Source organism: Aspergillus aculeatinus (genome assembly GCF_003184765.1).
Source record: "Aspergillus aculeatinus CBS 121060 unplaced genomic scaffold BO66scaffold_86, whole genome shotgun sequence".
Classification (NCBI taxonomy): Eukaryota; Fungi; Ascomycota; class Eurotiomycetes; order Eurotiales; family Aspergillaceae; genus Aspergillus; species Aspergillus aculeatinus.
The window spans coordinates 21765-38495 of NW_020291555.1; the positions used below are offsets into that span (position 1 = coordinate 21765).

At 52.5% G+C, this 16731-nt stretch overlaps 5 protein-coding genes and 1 non-coding gene across 6 annotated transcripts; 4 read left to right on the top strand and 2 right to left on the bottom strand.

Annotated features, from left to right (window-relative positions):
* The first annotated feature begins 39 nt into the window (after positions 1-39).
* BO66DRAFT_465018 (Zn(II)2Cys6 transcription factor) lies at positions 40-2363 on the top strand. The gene is made up of 3 exons (XM_025652482.1): positions 40-231; positions 280-411; positions 499-2363. Exons 1-3 carry the CDS (start codon positions 142-144, stop codon positions 2005-2007), a joined length of 1731 nt encoding a protein of 576 aa, XP_025498028.1. The 5' UTR covers positions 40-141; the 3' UTR covers positions 2008-2363.
* Positions 2053-4136, bottom strand: BO66DRAFT_385951 (putative acyl-CoA oxidase; the record flags this gene model as incomplete). Its single annotated transcript, XM_025646162.1, has 7 exons — positions 2053-2561; positions 2616-2670; positions 2726-3242; positions 3297-3446; positions 3501-3620; positions 3687-3885; positions 3941-4136. The coding sequence occupies 7 exons, from the start codon at positions 4134-4136 to the stop codon at positions 2053-2055; spliced, it is 1746 nt and encodes a 581-aa protein (XP_025498029.1).
* Positions 4137-4549: 413 nt separating this feature from the next.
* Positions 4550-6345, top strand: BO66DRAFT_424326 (cytochrome P450; the record flags this gene model as incomplete). The annotated part of the gene is made up of 3 exons (XM_025650161.1): positions 4550-4679; positions 4748-5346; positions 5407-6345. Exons 1-3 carry the CDS (start codon positions 4601-4603, stop codon positions 6343-6345), a joined length of 1617 nt encoding a protein of 538 aa, XP_025498030.1. The 5' UTR covers positions 4550-4600.
* Positions 6346-7427: 1082 nt separating this feature from the next.
* Positions 7428-10823, bottom strand: BO66DRAFT_444224 (uncharacterized protein; the record flags this gene model as incomplete). Its single annotated transcript, XM_025651576.1, has 6 exons — positions 7428-8005; positions 8217-8337; positions 8398-8614; positions 9644-9752; positions 9839-9928; positions 9992-10823. The coding sequence occupies 6 exons, from the start codon at positions 10821-10823 to the stop codon at positions 7428-7430; spliced, it is 1947 nt and encodes a 648-aa protein (XP_025498031.1).
* BO66DRAFT_t318 lies at positions 9126-9198 on the top strand. The gene has a single exon. It is a non-coding gene; the product is annotated as a tRNA-Lys (tRNA).
* A 3233-nt stretch (positions 10824-14056) lies between the features above and the next one.
* On the top strand, positions 14057-16501 carry BO66DRAFT_465035 (uncharacterized protein; the record flags this gene model as incomplete). Its single annotated transcript, XM_025652483.1, has 3 exons — positions 14057-15573; positions 15679-16344; positions 16381-16501. The coding sequence occupies 3 exons, from the start codon at positions 14057-14059 to the stop codon at positions 16499-16501; spliced, it is 2304 nt and encodes a 767-aa protein (XP_025498032.1).
* Positions 16502-16731: the final 230 nt, after the last annotated feature.

Consider the following 16731-nt stretch of genomic DNA (forward strand, 5'->3'; position numbering starts at 1 on the left):
ATTCAATATTCAATAGTGCACTGCATATGAGGATTATTTGTCATTGTCTCAACTACATCGGAAAATAAACCTTCTTAGCGTCAGTGCGACTCTTGACAGGAAGTACGCACCGTCCAGTCAGTCTTCCGGTCAGATGGTGCGATGTACAGACCCGCACCGCCTCGACCGAAGAAGACCAGCATAGTCCGCTCGCGTACAGGCTGCAAGCTATGTCGCCAGCGCCGTGTCAAAGTTCGTCCTCATGATTGCTTGACTCGTTCTCCTCACTGATCCCCGTAGTGTGATGAAATTAAGCCATCATGCGGGGCATGTACCCGTGCAGGCAAGACCTGCGAACAAGTGTCACCAAGCTTCAGCTTCAGCAATCGAACTGCCTCTGTGCACAGAGCTGTATCGAATTCCCTTCAGCGTGTGCGATGGCAGCCATTCTACAAGTCTACTTCACCATCCAGTTTGCGGGTATACGAAGCTAGCGGAGCAACCCGCAAGTCGGAACAGGTGGTCCCGTTGAGCGTCTGCAAAGCACAAACCCAAGAAGATCCTGACCGAGCTGCAGATGAGTTGCGAAGACTTGCCTCAGCTGAGTCTTTCCTGCACATCGACACCGTGATTGACTTCAGAAGCGTCGAAAGTGAATACTTCTACCTCAACTACTGGGAAAGCTCATGTATCGATGCTCTGGGCCGTCTCTTCCACGGCATCAACTCCATCCTTCACACAGATAATGTTTTAAAACACTCCCTCCTTGCCTTGGCATCCTGCAACGTCAGCCGACGCTCTCCGGAGGGCCACACAAATCAGGGCAGACTAATCATCTTGCCCAATCGTACTCATCAACTATCCAGCCAGCGGTACTACAGTTCCGCGGTTGGCGAAACTGCAAGAACCTTACAAGCAAAGGCTGCATCGTCACCATTGACAACCTTGGCCATACTGGTGCTCTTCTGCTTCATGGAGACAGCTATGGGAAACTTCCGAGGGTTCGGATGGCATTGCCAGGGAATTGCCCAGATAATTGATCTGCAGCTTCCACACCTATCTAAAGACGCACTTGGCAAGGAACTCATTGCCGCCTGGCTTGCATCAAGACTCCATATGTGGTGGCGAAGAATGTACTTCACCACGTTTGCTCTCCAGCTCAGCCAAAGGTCGCTCTCTGTTTCACCGCAATTGACGCAGGTGCTGCGGACAATCGATGCTCAGAAAACTCTGCTTGTATCCATTCTGTGCGAGTCGCACCGGCTGAACACGATCGCCACTCTTCAGGTCTTATCAGAAACCTGTGCGCGAAGCCTGGCTGCCTGCACCGTCGACGAATGCATGTCATCATTGGAGGCAGAAGGGCAAAAGCTTGACGAGTGGCATTCTCGCCTCGATCCGTCTCGGCTCCCCTTTGATATGCTGCCCCAACTTCCGCATGGCCGTTTTTCTGAGATCGAATTTCCACTATTATTTCATTCCTACGAGGCAGCAGTCAACTATGCATACTACAGTGCAGCGCGAATTATGCAATGCACAGAAGTACTCTATCCTAGAGTAGAGTCCGACGAACACCGAGAAACTCGGCCACGAAAGCACCAAGCCGTCACTACATACTGGATGACCATCCTGCTTCGTACTGTCGCAGGCTTGGATATTATCGAGTGTGCTAGCAGAAATACCTATTCTATCGGTATTGCGAGCTTACTTCTAGCTTGCATCCTCAAGTGTGATGATCTTACATGCGGATTGCAAGTACAGGATTGGCTGCAAAAGTGCGTTGACCTCGCGATTCTTGAAGAGGGAAGCTTCCCGATCGCACAAACCCTGGGTGCTGTCCGCATCATCAATGAGGAACGTGTCGCTGGAAGGGATGTCTACGCGATTGGTTTGTTGGAAGATGACGGCGGTGGGTCAGGAAAGTATTCGTCTTACAACAGTCAAAGGTTCCGGGACTTTGTCATTTTAGGACGGATGAGGGTGGATGACTCAATATACTCCAAGAATATTGGTATGGGATCGGGCTGATATCACGACTAACGAATCCACCTCTCTTTGAGAAACTCTAAGGAACTATGGGGCATGTTTTGGCCACACTGCGTTGCCAGAGAAAGTCTCCAACTCTTCGACAAAGTTGTCCCACAGGGTATCTGATGTCATGGGTGCAGTGCAATACACCTGCGCTCCCGTCCCCTCCACCAATTCTTCTAATTCTGGAAGCACTGCATCTGCCGCTTGAGACTCCATATGCCGCTGCTCCTTCCGGCTGAGACCCCCCTGCTCACTAAACCAAGCGGAGTCTTCCTTGATTACTCCAGCTTGATATAGGGACCGCAGCCTGGGGTCGATGTCAGCATGGATTGCGGCTTCCATCGCCATCCGATACCCTACGGCCTGGATTAATGGAAGGGCTAGGGGAAGGATGGTCCGGTTGAATGCTTCGCTGCGATGGATCCCGCCGATGAGATCGAGAGATTCCTTCGCCTCCGCAAACAAGCCTGCCTCATGCTGTGCTAGAAGACTTTCGGGGTCTTCAGGTGGTGGGATCTGGTAACGGCCGATCAAGAGCTCGCTTGCTAAACCTGTTTCATGAGATAATCAGCTGGTGGTCATCAACCATAGGGGATTGGACATACGGATGGCAAGAACTCTGATATCGCCTTCAGCTGTTCCCACAGCACGAAACTCCAGCTGGAGAAATAAGGTTAGACAATTTGATCGAGCTAAAAATGACGGCTCTGCTTACTTCGGCTTGAAGAATCTGGTTGCGCTCATAGTATCCGTGCCAGCCGCAACCTTCGTTCAGGGCTTTTATGCTGGTCTGGAAGTCGTGGATAGCCACTGCTTTGAACGCTGTTGCGATTGCGTGACGTACGCGCGGATTGACCTTCGGGTCCCGGAATCCCACTGCTGCCTGGATAAGGAAAGCCTGCAGGACATGGACTCGTGCAATGGCGTGCAGGATGGGGAGGTGTTGCGTGCGAAAATCAATGACGGGCATCGGCTGCCCATCGTGGCCGAGGATCTTCCGTCGGAAGCTAAATTTGCTGGCGTTGTAGAGGGCAATTTTCAGAAGTGGGATGCACCCACTGGAAAGGAAAAGCGTCCCTACCGATACACGGTGGATAGTTGCCAGGAAATCATCGCGTTCGCTTCGCGACTTCTCGAGATCACCCAGCAAAGCGGACGAGGACAGCTGCACGCGGTTGAAGTAGGTCAAGGCGTGGTCTATGGGTTGGGCGCCCGTTCGGGGTGGGAGGGCTCTGCGAGGTCCTTCGTGAGTATCAAAGATCGGGGGTATTCCATCGGGTACGTACTTTGAGGTGATGCCCGTGCACATCTGAGTACCGTCTGAAAGGGGAACAAGGAATGGACGGACTCCTCTGTCCTCGCCCTCGACTATCAGTCGGGCAATGACCACAGCGATAGTGGGGAGGCCGTTGCGAGGGGTAGACGGTGGCATGCATCTGCGTGCAGGTCTTAGTACTAACTCGGGGGAAGCTTGGCTCGGGGTTGTTCACTTGGCAGCGGCCTTTGACGGTGTATGCAGCTCAAAGCCACCATTTGGAAGTAGAGTCGCTGTGGTTTCGAGATTCCGTGCGTCCAAGCCATGCCCGACCTCGGTAAGCATGAATTGTGCACTAGGAGCGGCCGATGAGTTGACTCAATCCAAAGATCAATCGAAGACAAGAGGGTGGGGCACGCACGAGATATCGAATTTCATCGCCTGCTGCACGATCACTGCCAGGTCAGGCCTTGTGGCAGCGAATGGAGCGACCGTGCCGACGAAAAGGTTATACTGGATGCTAATCAGGGTGACCGCGCCACCATCCATAGCACCGATCATGTCCGTGTGTAGCTTCCAGAAATTTGGGGTCAAGTACGCCACATCCTTCACCGTCAACTCTATTTCAGTCAGTCACGTTGCTCCAATATGGCGGCCTCGGGGGGTGAGTAGTACTATGTGCATCCGCCAACGCTCTTGCTCTTTGATATGTGAGTCGCGTTCGTTCCTCCAGAGTCAGTGAAAGTGGTGAAGGTTGCATCAGTGCAGACTGCGCCAATTCAAGCGTCGGTGAACGTTCGTGCCATATCTGGTTGTACAGTGAACGGCACTCTGATTTGACGACAGATTGGTCTGATTTCAACAGCGGCATGATGGCGCGGGTTGTGTCGATCGCTGCAGAACATTGTTTTCCAATGACATGCTCATCGCGGCAATGCGCATGCTTTATATTCGGCCTGGTGATTGAAAGTCCGAAAGTCTGGACCGACTTTGCTTGTACAATGTTTGCGGCTAAGCTGAAGGGACCCCACATCTCTGCAGACTAAAAAGCAAAAATAGGGTTAGCAAGCGGCCGGGAGGATCAGCTGCCCAAGGTTGGCCGGAATAGCCGACGCCCGCCCCTCAGATACGAACGCCATAGGTGTTCGCCAAGACACTTTTGCGCCACAAAGAATTTCTCCCAGCTGAAGAAGTGGCGGATATGCAAAGGCCTCGTGTCTGGCTGAATTCCTGTGGGGGCCCAATCTGACCTGTCGGCAAGGGAGTCAACGTATAAAATTGACTTCGCGTCAGCTCCGAGGAACATCGGACGGCAAACACACAGTGCGCGCAAACATGTTCGTCGCTGGTCTGGCAAATGTAGTGTCAGATCACTGGATCCTGGGAACCACCAGCCTGTTATTCTGCTATGTTAGTTGACTCCTCCGATCGGCCCCTTTCTCGCTCCTCCAGCGCCGGATCCTGACGCCTCTAAACAGACAGTGGGCTTGGTTTTGTACAACCTATACTTCAACCCTTTGGCGAAATTTCCGGGACCGTTCTTTGCAAGGATATCATCCTTGCCTGACTTTTACTGGTCGCTTACCGGGAAACGACACCTTTGGATTGCCCGCAATCATGAAATCTATGGCGATGTGGTTCGCTTCCGCCCCGATGGGCTGCTCTTCAAGACACCCGAGGCCTATCGCGACATCTTCAACGCCAGAGCCAATGTCAAGCGATCTCAGTTCTATGACATGATGACACGGCACAAGAATGATCAGAGCACTCTCACCGGCACCGATCCCGCTCTGCATGCTCGCAAACGACGAGTTCTGAACACGGTGTTTTCTGATAAATCCCTCCGCTCAATGGAGCCGCTGCTGGAGTTGCACGTGGCCCGTTGGTGTGAGCTTCTCGTCGACGAAGAAGGCACGGAATGGTCGCGACCTCGAAAGATGTCGGAAGTATGCGATTACTTGGTCTTGGATGTACTGTGTGATCTCTGCTTCGGACGAGCTGTGAACACGAAAGAACCCGGGGACAATGAGCATCGTCAGATTCCCCACATCATCGCGTTCTTCCTGCGCATACTATATCCGGTACGTCTACATCACGGTATGACGTATTGACACTATAGCTGATGTATTGAATCCAAACAGCTGGGCCACTGCCCCTGGCTCAACGCTCTCGTCTGGCTCAAGCCCCGCGGTCTCGACTGGGTGCTAAGCAAAATCACACCCCCCAACGTGCGCTTTCTCTACAACTTCGTCGACGAATTCCTCGCCCAGCGCCTCGAGCTCGAAGCCCAGGGGCAAACCCGGCCAGATATGCTGCACTACCTGCTCCGCGCCAAAGACCCGGCCACCGGCCTCCCCGGCTACACGCGCGCGGCCCTCGAAGCGGAAGCCATCATGCTGACAATCGCCGGCTCCGACACCACCTCGGTGATCATGGCCGGCTTCTTCTTCTACATCGTTCGCACGCCGCACGCCTACCACAAGCTCGTCACCGAAATCCGGTCCACCTTCCCTTCAGTGGATACAATCCGGGGCGGCCCCACCCTCCTCTCCGGGTGTCCGTACCTCCGCGCCTGCGTCGACGAGGCCATGCGCATCACCCCGGCCGGCTCGTCAGAGCTGCCCCGCACTGTTCTGTCTGGCGGAATCACCATCGCCGGCGAGTTCATCCCGGAGGGCACGACCGTCGGCGTCGCGCACTGGAGCTTCTATCGCAACGCGGATTGTTTCCCAGATCCGGACCTCTACCGTCCCGAGCGGTGGATCGTGGATCCCGCGGCGGGTGTCACCGCGGAGGACGTGGCGAGGGCAAGGGCGAGCTGTCTGCCCTTTTCGGCCGGGACGACGAGTTGTGCCGGGAAGAACTTTGCGTTGTTGGAGTTGTATTTGGTTATTGCGAGAACGGTGTGGTTGTTTGATTTGCGGTTGGTGGAGGGGGATCAGACGGGGGTCGTTAAGGGGTGTCGTGGTGGTGATGACAGAGGGGTGGAGAGGGAGAGGGAGGTCTTTGGGCTGTGGGACAGTTATATTAGTATTCGGAATGGGCCGATGGTGCAGTTTCGGCGAAGGGAGGTTGAATAGACTTCATATGCACATGACAGGGAGTCTATGTGCGTTTAGATAAGTGCTGAAAACATTCGAGGCGAAGCTTACTTTAGAATACCTTTAATGTAGTAGAATACTACGAATAATCTTTGAGTGCTGAGGATCTGATTTAGAGTTCCAATATCACGAAGAATGTTAAGTGCTGAGCCTGACAACAAAAGTCTAGCCATCAGACACGAGTGATTGGCGGTGTTGATTAGTACTTAGAAAATCTCCCAAGCTTCTAACTACCTAGTACGGTACACTAGGTACAAATAGTAGGCAATCTGCCGCTCGGGTCGCCTGTTGTACACAGACTGTATAGTTCGGCACAGGGCATGCGAAGCACCAACTACTCCACGTGCGTATGCCTACACAGTTGACTCCATATATCATGACAAGAAGGATCTACCCGAGCAAGGGAATTATATCGGGACTTCTGTGAGTGAGGCGATGTATGTAAGCGAAGTTAGTCCCTTTGTAAGAAACGATTTATATAAAAGTTTCTCCAAGCAAAGGCTGTTTAAATGAGGGCGATGATATGTGGCGAGTGAGATGGTTCGTTCCTACGGGTAAGGATTTCTGGTAGTGAGGTAGGTAGGTAGGTAGTTTTGGCAAGTGAGGCGGTTCCAGCAAGCAAGCAGGTAGGCAGGTCTTGTGGTTCTTGAACTGTTGAATGATAGTCCTGAAGGGTAGCTCCTACCGGGTGCTTGAAGAGGTGGTTTGGTTGCGTCTGAAGGCCGGCGCCGACATTTGGGGCGGTTGCAAATGGGCACGAGAAAGCCCCACCACCGTCTTGTGGGTGTTTGTGTTAGCTTTACGGAGAAGCTTTCGTATATGTTCTGGGAGGGGAATATGTCAATTATCAGCCCTGTAGATAGATACAGTGGCTGGCAAAGCGCGTCATGTGGTCGCAACGCATCAGTGGCATGAACGGCATTCGCTAGTCCCCCCCTCCTCGCGGCGAGTCTCACTAAGGCGTATTCTTGTATCTCCTCTTCTTCTGTCCGTTTGTTGACATCGGAAGAGCTAAGGTGATTACATGTGGGAATTCACCTCACTCAGAACTACTTGCAGTACTAGGAGCTAAGCAAGGTACCAAGCAGTGCACCTCTGGTAAGAAGTTCGGCCACGTGCTTGCAGACCCTGACTACGTCCTCTTCCTTGGCAAATTCGACCTCAGGGCCGTAGGATATGACGTCCTCGGACACTTCTGCAAAAGTAACAATGTCTGCGGTGACCAGCATGCCGTATAGGATACGGTTCTTTCCCTGGAGCTTGTTGTTGTGGTCCGCAATCGCCAGGACCATGGTGAAGTCGGCCTTCGCGACCTCTCCCCAGTCCGGTCTGGCGGTCACCACGAAAAAGGGACCGGGCTCCTCCGTCTCGGCGAGGTGGGTTATCTGAAGCATGGGCGTGGCGCACATACGCAGCCTCTGGGTGTCTGCGGGTCCGGATTGTTCGATTGTGGCAGTCATCGGCGTGTCATGGAGGCGAATCGCGGGCTCTGTGGGACAGGACGACGATGACGAAGAAGGAGAAGCAGCAGCAGCAGCAGGATCTGGGGCCGCCGCGCCGAGCTGGGGTGGTTCCTTTCTCTTCGACGGCGCTTCTTTATCCAGTCCTTGAAGGATGCGAGTACCGGTAGTGCAGCAAGCTTGGGCGAGCGCCGGCGTGATAAGTTACTCCGCCAGGAGCTCGATCATGGAGTGTGTGATTTGATTTTTCTTCATCCCACGGGTCGGCATGTTTTCCCCTGGACACAGTATAATGATGGTTTGATGGTCAGCTATGAGGGGTCTTCTTTCTTGCCAGAGGCTCGCTGTACCGATCTGGTTGACGACACAGGGGAGAGCTCTAGAACTCACACAACTCTTTTGGGAATTTCTTCGACGTGAAGACCGTAGCCCGCTCGTGGTTGTAGGTCGCGCTCCTCAGATTGAACCACTCCAAGACATCGTTCAAGGTGGCTCTGGGGCCTGCCGTGATCTATGGTCTCTGAGTCAGTTATCCCCCAGTACCTCAGAGTGAGGGATAGGAAGTTCCTACGTCTTTCTCTTTCACCGGCTGGGTGTAGTCATTCTGGGTCTCGCTGTCGGTGCCGTGGATAGCAGCATCCTTGGCGTTATTGGTGGGGTTCATGCCCTCGAGAGCATCGAGGCGGTCGAGGAGAGCACGCATCTCCTTCCTGATCTTTCTCAGCTTGGATGCCTGAGAGGCTGCCATGCTGGGCTCTGTCATGAGGATTACCGTCTGGATTGCTTCGCTGCTGCGTCAGTGAGATGAGTCTCTGGCGATAGAGCTTAGTGGACGGAGAGGTTGGTGTGGCAGAATGATGAAGAAAACACTTCGGTGGAGTAATACTCTGTCGGGTGTGATGTCGAGAAGTCAAGTGGGAAGGGTGGGTTGATCGCCGTGGGAAGATAGTTTTACTTGGAAAAAGAAATGGGGGGTGTTTGGCTGGAGATGGGTCTAGGTATGTGGTGAATATATCTTTGGTAAACAAAGCGGGCAACCTTCACTTGGAACACAACACAAGATGTTTACCCCTCAGTTCATGGCCTACCCAACTACCGCAGTTACAGCAAACACAGGAACATTATCTAGCAGGAGCTAGTAAGTTATACCGGTGACCAGCAACATCAATGTACAGTCCTATACAACGGAATCGATGCTAGCGATTGGACCATGTGCGTCTGGAATGTGCGGGTATGCACACTACTGTCTGTAACTTCAAGGTGTATATAGTGCTAAATGAATGGATCACTCACCAACCAGCCCGGCTAGCTCAATCGGCAGAGCGTGAGACTCTTAATCTCAAGGTTGCGGGTTCAACCCCCGCGTTGGGCTTTACCTTTTTCTTTTTGTTCTGTGGTGCCTGTCACTTGTCCTCTGCAAAGGGCGGTCGATTCCCGTTGCGACCCACATGGGTTGGGAGTGGATACAGGACCCACTATCAGAGGATTATAGGGTTGCTTTTTGCACGGTACGGAAGACCTCAAACTGAAAAGCATACAATCACGTAGTAAGTAGATTCAATTGGTCAGGAGTTCACTAAGCAATAGCCCCTTGCTCTTCCCCTCTCTCGCCAGACAAAACCTCATACATCCATAGGCATGACATTGCTCTCATTCCGAGTGCGCCTGTCGCACACCGGGAGAAGCTGGAGTAGTCCCAATCCTCTGTACCTGTACCCTACCAGCCCAGTCTAGACCATCTCGCCCTCCAGAGTGGCCACCAATCGCGACTGACACTGTCCAACAGTGCTTCAAAGTCGAGTACTCAAGAGGCTAACCTTATAGCCAAAGGGGGTGACTCAACCACCCAGGGCAGCAGCTCCAACATCCATGCCCGCAGGGCGTAGAAGTCATTGATATCGTCAATGCTGCAAGGTAGATTGTTGTCTGTGTAGAATCAGCATATGACCAAAATCCGGTTGACAATGAAATATGTATATTTGGGAGGGGAAGAGAGAGCAGCGAAGACTTACCTGCATCACAGCAAACCAACTGGGGCACCCGGTTCAAGAACCCTTCCCACTCCAGCCTCGCCTCTTCACTCTCCCACGGCTTTTCAGAAGCTGTCATACTCCACTTGTTAGTACTCCTTGATTCTAGGCTTAGGGGGCTGGGGTATCACTGACGAACATATGCCTGCGCATCGTCCCCCATCTCAGACACATCCAACAAGTGCGCATACTTCCCATACATTATCACCATCGCGTCCCGGAAGAAGTCACGCCGGGTTTCTAATCGCTCCTGAATGATGAGAAGTCTCTCGGGGCAGTCGGGGAGGATGCACATATATTCGTCTTCCCCATATAGGTGTTGGTGGTGGTCAGGGTCGCTATCGCTGGGGTAGTCACCGTCGCCGTCGTCACCGTCATCGTCGTCATCGTCGTCATCGTCGTCGTCGCCGCCGCCACCGTATTCCTCTTCGTCTTCGTCATATTCGTCATCCTCATATCCTCCTTCTTGTTCATTATCACCCTCATATTCTCCATCTTGTCCATCATCACCTCCACATTCCTCCCTTGGTTCATCCTCAACCTCATCGCGGCCGTGCTCAACATGTCTCAGATGAAGCAAAAACACCACCCGACCACCCACGTTAAAAGTCAGCCCCACAACCTGCACTGGATTTCTGGTGGGATACACTCCTCCTGCCGAGCCATCTCGATAACCATCATGTTGGCTCTGCCCTTCACCCTGGTCATCTCCGGTTCCGGCATCCACATGGTCATCGCCGGTTTCTGCTTCCACATGGTCATCGCCGGTTTCTGCATCCTCATCCGTATCACTGTAATCCTCATCACTTTCATGGCCATGCCGGTAGAAAATAGGTAGAGCAGTGCCCTTCCTCCACGTCCGTAGCGGCGGGGTCGCTTGGTTGATGACTTCGCCGGTGCGGATGGCTTCGTCCTGGTCGATGTCCTCTTCGTGTTCGAAGAGATCGGGGAAGACGGGGGCACACATTTTGGGTGGTGGGTGGAAGCTGTGAAGGCGGAGGAGACGGGCTTGTTGCGGTTTGGGGATAAGGGTGGAAGAGGGTTGTGCGTGATGGAGGATGGTTTTGATAGATGAGGGAGTTGGTCAGTAGATGGAGTTGTTGAGTAGATGAAGTTGTTGGGTAGATGGAGTTGATAAATGGGGAAGTTGATGGATTCTGGAGTTGGGAAATAGATAGAGCTGATGAATAGATGGAAGAAAGATGGAAGACCAGGAATGGAGCAAGAAGACGTTGCTGACTCCAGCACAACCCCATTGTGACTCACTGGGAATTACCCCAGACTTGCGCAATCCTTATGTACAGATTGAAGACGTTGTTCATTTTCCTTTTCTCGCGATGTCATTATGTCCTCAGAGAAGACCTGTGATGGATGCATGAGGTCGTCGCCAGTTAGGGCGGGTAACGAAGAATACCCCGTGAGCAGGGCCTGTCACTCTGATTCCCCCTGACATCACATCAAAGCCATTAGCACATTGTAGTGTAGCACTTCTTGCATATCGCTCTATAAAATGAATCTAAGCCTGAATGTATGGGACAAAGAACTATACCGACCACGAAGAAAGAAACGCACCGATAATTTTGACGATCCATGCGCGCCTTTGTTTTTAGTGCAACAGGCCGCAAGGCACATCTGGCATATCATTATGAGCTATCATTATGACTCTTTCAGTCCGCGGCAGCTATCATCGTTAACAACATATGCTTGGCTAATGTAGAATATAGCCGACAAATAGCTAACCCCGCGTAAAGCTTTGCCTTTGAAACGACCTGACATGAAAGAGTTGTTCTCAGTACATTCAGGAAATGAAAGGTATTCTTAATCTCCGAGCCTCTCAGCTAGGCCTGGTGGCAGCTGCATCTGATATCCTGCGTACAATGTTGTTATCTTCTGCTTTAGGTCTTTAAGAGAAGCGTTATTCACTCCGTTCGAGTTATTTCAGTTGATGAGGGTTCGAAGTTCCGACGCCGAGATATTATTCACCGTCGATTATGTTGTCAAGAACCCTTTGCTGTCTTAGCTCTTGGGTATAGAGATGGCTTGCCGACATCTCCGCACACGTCGCGTTGGCATTTTCCATGCCTTTTTTCATGGTAAGAAAGAATGGTGGACTAGGATCAAGCAACCCTTATTTCACGGGACGATTTGCCAGGGGTTGGATTCTTTTGCCGACGATCAATCGATCTAAGTTCTCATTTTCGTTATCGGGGTTGATATCCCAGCCCTTCTTTCCAAGCGTAATGTCCAACCCGCCTTGAGGCGGTTCTTATTATTGAACTTAGGAGACTGCATAACCAAGGCTTTGCTGATGACCTGGGTGCTTTGCCCAGACTGGTTAACTGATTTCAGCAGGCCTTTCCTTCTTATCGTTGCTGTCAGCCCTGTACCAAGGTTGCCGTTACCAGCAGTTACCTCTTTGGCCCACCATAAAACTCGAAAGCAATAGCATTGATTTTCGGTGTTGAGTAGTCCATTCAAAGAATCAGGACTGTCTCGCATTTGTCGTATGCGATGCTCTTTTTCTGCTGCTTGAGTCGTGTCCGGTCCAGACCGAACCCGGAAGTCTGCCACCGGGTTGATCCGTTCTTGGCCGTACCGATTATCTTCGGTCCGAAGGAATTGAGATACTGGTTTACCTTCTGCATATACGCAGTTCCCCCAGCCCCAGTGTGAGCAGGGTGCATCTGCTACTTCGCGATGGCGCTTTACCTTGATTTCTGCCCCGGCCTGCCTTTGTAGGGCCAGACAATCGCCCACAGATTATGTGCAGCCCCCCACTTCTGGACTGCGGATCACATCAAAAAGCCAGCTGACTTCGCTTCACCCTGTCTAGGCCTTGTACTCTGGTAGCCATTCGATGGCAGCGCCATCCCGCGTAATGCAGTATCAAGACCATGATTTGAGGGTCATGGTGGTTGGGATGTATAGTGCCGGTAGAGACCATGTCATCATCGTGATCAGCCGCGACGTTTCTGAATATAAAGACGTGGTGATAATCGAGGTCGGCAACCCATGCTATTCCAGTAATGCTCAGCTGGATAGGCGTACGATTTGTTGGACTTTCGGAAATTCTCTCCCTTGCAATGAGTGACCAGCGTAAAACGGGGTGGGCCGATGTTTAACTGCTCCTATAAGGCTCACACCGAACGTCGGTGACAACGATCACACTTACTATGATCGTCGAGCCAGATCTGAACTTCGATGGGTATCAGCTGGGTTTTTCTGATCATCGGCTGTCAAATTTAGCCTATCGTGCCTTCAAAGATAGGACAATTTGTTCTTCTGGATCGGTTTGGAGTGTGCCATCAGACGTGAAACCCATTGGCTGTCATTCCCGTAATCTCAGTAGCGAGCTGTGCAGAGGGTCTGTTGAAAAGAAACTTAATAATAGGGCGTTGAATTGGGATGGTTCAGGAGCTCCCCAGATTGTGACCGGGACTTAGGTTGTACAGTTCAATAGCATCAATCGCCCTTAGAGCTTGCCAGAACGCAGTCTCTGAGGGAGACTTCAGTGGCAGAAGAGTGAACCTTACCGGTAATCGGAGGCGAGATAGCGAAGTGTTGTCACCGATACGCTTCACAAACCAGGTCCTCTGGTAAATGATCAGAAAGCCGTAGCGGGCATGGTGATCGTCCATGTACCGCGCTAGCGGGTCTTCTCTGTACTCCACAATTCGATGTCTGGTATGTGGAACAGCCGCTGAGAGAGCCCGTATCACCATGCTATAAGACGGCTTCATCGTCGGGATAGAGCAGAAAACGGGCAGAATCGGAACAGGCGTGTTGAAAGAGTAAGACACAAAGAATGTAGAACGAAAGGTTTCAGCAACAGGATAGTCCAGAGAAAGGCAGATAGATCGGTGGTTCATTCACTTCGTTATTTGTGTGTGAATCTCCGCTTATGTGGTGAATTGTTCATGCTGATTCCTAATATATGTGAATATCATCATCCGGGAATGCGGCAGTACCATGCGGCAGGGCAGGCGGTCGCACGTTTTCGTTCACTATATAAAGATAACAGGAAGGTTAATGAGAACTCGAATCAAGAACACCCAGTTTGCTAATATCCAGGAAGAAAGTTAATATCTGCCTTCGAAAATGGATTCCTTCGCGAAAGATCAACTAGACCATCTACTTCAGCCCGACCCGGCTGACGATGGCGTCCATTCCAACCTTGACTGGGGTGATGCCACAGCGCTAATGGCGACCTTGACTGTGGCTTGCTCTAACAAAGGACCGAAATCGACGGCTAGATCCGAAAGCGAGATACGACAAGAAGCCGAAGAGAGATCCGAGACGATCTATACCTCTTATGACACCCTGCAAAAAATACTGGAGCGCCACGAGGCCACTATCTCGAAGAGATGGTTGAAGCGAACACGCCAGCAGAGACTCAAAGTCCTGCTCGAGGCTTGGCCAGATATGCCTGCCGTTCATCGTCCCGACCTCGATACCTGGCGTAAAGGGGCGTATAACCCTAAACGAGCGAGGCCCCCGCGGTGCCGTGACTGCTTTATGTGGCCATATATCAATCAGGAGGACCTGGTGAGCCCCAAAGCCCTGTTGTTGCTTCTCAACTCCCGAGGCCGTAATCCACCGTCAAGCTTTGCGGCGGCAGACATTGACGCGATGCAGTTTGGGCTGGTGAGCCGGGCGCTTGATCTGGACACCCTGCCTGATCATCAGATGGCTCTGAACGGGTTCGTTGACAACAATCGCCAGTATGGCGAGCTTGTCACCTGTCATGATGATCATGATAAAACGTTCGCGTCCTGGTCACTCAAGCAATTCATGCCCGGGGAAGGCCTTCTGGTTTTAAGAGCCCAAGCGAGATTGTTGACCTTTCTCGTGCAGTGCTGCCGCCAGCTACTTTCAGATATTCCCGTGGACAACTTCGACTCGTTCCCCATCCTTCCTCCGCCACTAACCCAATCGGAGACTGAGCTAAGCGGCTTTGAATCTCTGAGATTGATGGCCGCAGAAGCTCCCTATCGTGTGCCTGCACAACTCGACCTTAGTCGCATCGCGTCGCTCCTTGCAGCCCGCACCTCCGCGGCTGAAGACCACCAATGGTCCCTACGCGAAGACCCCGACTATTTCGCCAGCGTCGTGCTCGATATGGCTGAGCATGCCCCAGAAATGTTGAAGGATCTGCAGGGCCGCGACCATCCCGATTCAAGGGGCAGCCGGAAGAACATAATCTGGGCGCGGGTTTTGGCGTGCGTGGTTTGCGACGCCTTCTTGAAAGTCGAGACCTTTAACGAGCTGAGCCAGCAAGCTCGGGCCCTGGTATCCCTGCAGCACCAATATGCAAGCCAGATTTCACCATCCCAGAGTCTGCCCGAGGAGTTCTTGACGGCTTTGCTGCGATTTCGCCACGATCTGGGCAAGGCAGTCCACGATCCCCTGAAACTGCTCCGAATGACCTTCCGTTCCTCCCCGCCCTTCCGTCGATTCTTCATGCGCGCACCACCATCCGATCCGCTCTCTTCACAGTTTAAAGTTGAAGAAAGACCGGGGGTCAAACCCACGGCAGTGGAGAAGAAGTTGCTCTGGCTGCTTGGCAAGGCGTTCGATAACGGGATGGTGTTGGTACTGGCCGGGGTGCCGTTGCTCATGGATGAGCTCGAACGCCTGCTCGACAATGAGCCAGGGGCACGAGGTATGATCACCCCCTTTCTGGCAGGCGTCATCAGCGACCTCTCGATCCTTGCGCAGTGCCTCAAGCAATTGGAACTGTATCAGCCATGGGCCCGAACCTGGGTTCAGGATGGCATGGCACAAAAGCGGAAGTTCGAGGCAGACTACGACAAGGTAACAAGCCCATGGTATCGGATCGTTGCCGGGATCGATAAAGCGCTGCCTGTGACGATAGTCGCCAGTCGTGCCGTCGCTCTAGGAGACCCGTCTGGAGGAAAGTTCGCCTATCCGATCGACAAGCGCCGAACCAAGGAGCACGTGAAGACACTGCGGCAGGCGGAGGCCAGGCTGGATGCTTTCTGGGAGGTGATTGACAAGGTTATCGGGGCCAGGGTGCAAGGCACTGTATCGCAAAAGGTCTTTCCGTCCCAATCGCGAAGTCTGCACCGGACACCAGAATGGGAGGAGCCCTCACCTCGACCTCAGCCGCAGCTCGCGCCGCGGCCGAAAAACGAGGGTATCGATCCGTACCCCTCGTTTGAGGCTGTAGCACCGACCCGTGCCGAAGACAATAGCACAGCTCAGCCACCAAAGATCAAGGTCAAGACTCGCGGAACAGCACGGCCCGTCTCCACACAGGAGGAACACGACGCTGAAGCGCCCCCGGAACCCATCGGTGCAGAGATCCAGCCAAAGTTCGCCGTGGATGCGCGCTCCCTCAAGGTCTTTCGGGGTCTGTTTCATGACCCAGAGGTTACGTCGACGCCGGGTGAGATGCGTTGGACTGACTTTCTTCATGCCATCAGTTCGATCGGTTTCGCGAGCATCAAACTCTACGGCTCTGTCTGGTAGTTCCAGCCCACCGACATGAACTTTGACCGAAGCATCCAGTTCCATGAACCACACCCTCACGGAAAGTTGTCCTATACCGCCGCTCGGCGGATTGGTCGTCGGCTGACTAGGGCATATGGCTGGCATGGGGACATGTTTGTCTTGGCTGAGTGATTAGGATATGCTGTGCCATTTTTCAGGGCTTGGTTGCTGGTGTCAAGGTATATGAAGCCAGTTGTTTTGGTCCCTTTAGTTAGATTAATCTATTCGATATGATAGACGATTGAAGGATTTCCTGCGTGTTATTAGAGATGAATTAAGGAAAGTAAAGTTGAATACATACTATACTCCTCTTTGCCTCCAACGTACAAAAGGATTATTGATTTCTGCTTCAACATGCTCGG

Coding starts and splice junctions, on each gene's coding strand:
- BO66DRAFT_465018 (XM_025652482.1), top strand. CDS start 142: ATGTACAGACCCGCACCGCCTCGACCGAAGAAGACCAGCATAGTCCGC. Junction 232..279: donor GTCGCCAGCGCCGTGTCAAA/GTTCGTCCTCAT, acceptor TGATCCCCGTAG/TGTGATGAAATTAAGCCATC. Junction 412..498: donor TATCGAATTCCCTTCAGCGT/GTGCGATGGCAG, acceptor AAGTCGGAACAG/GTGGTCCCGTTGAGCGTCTG.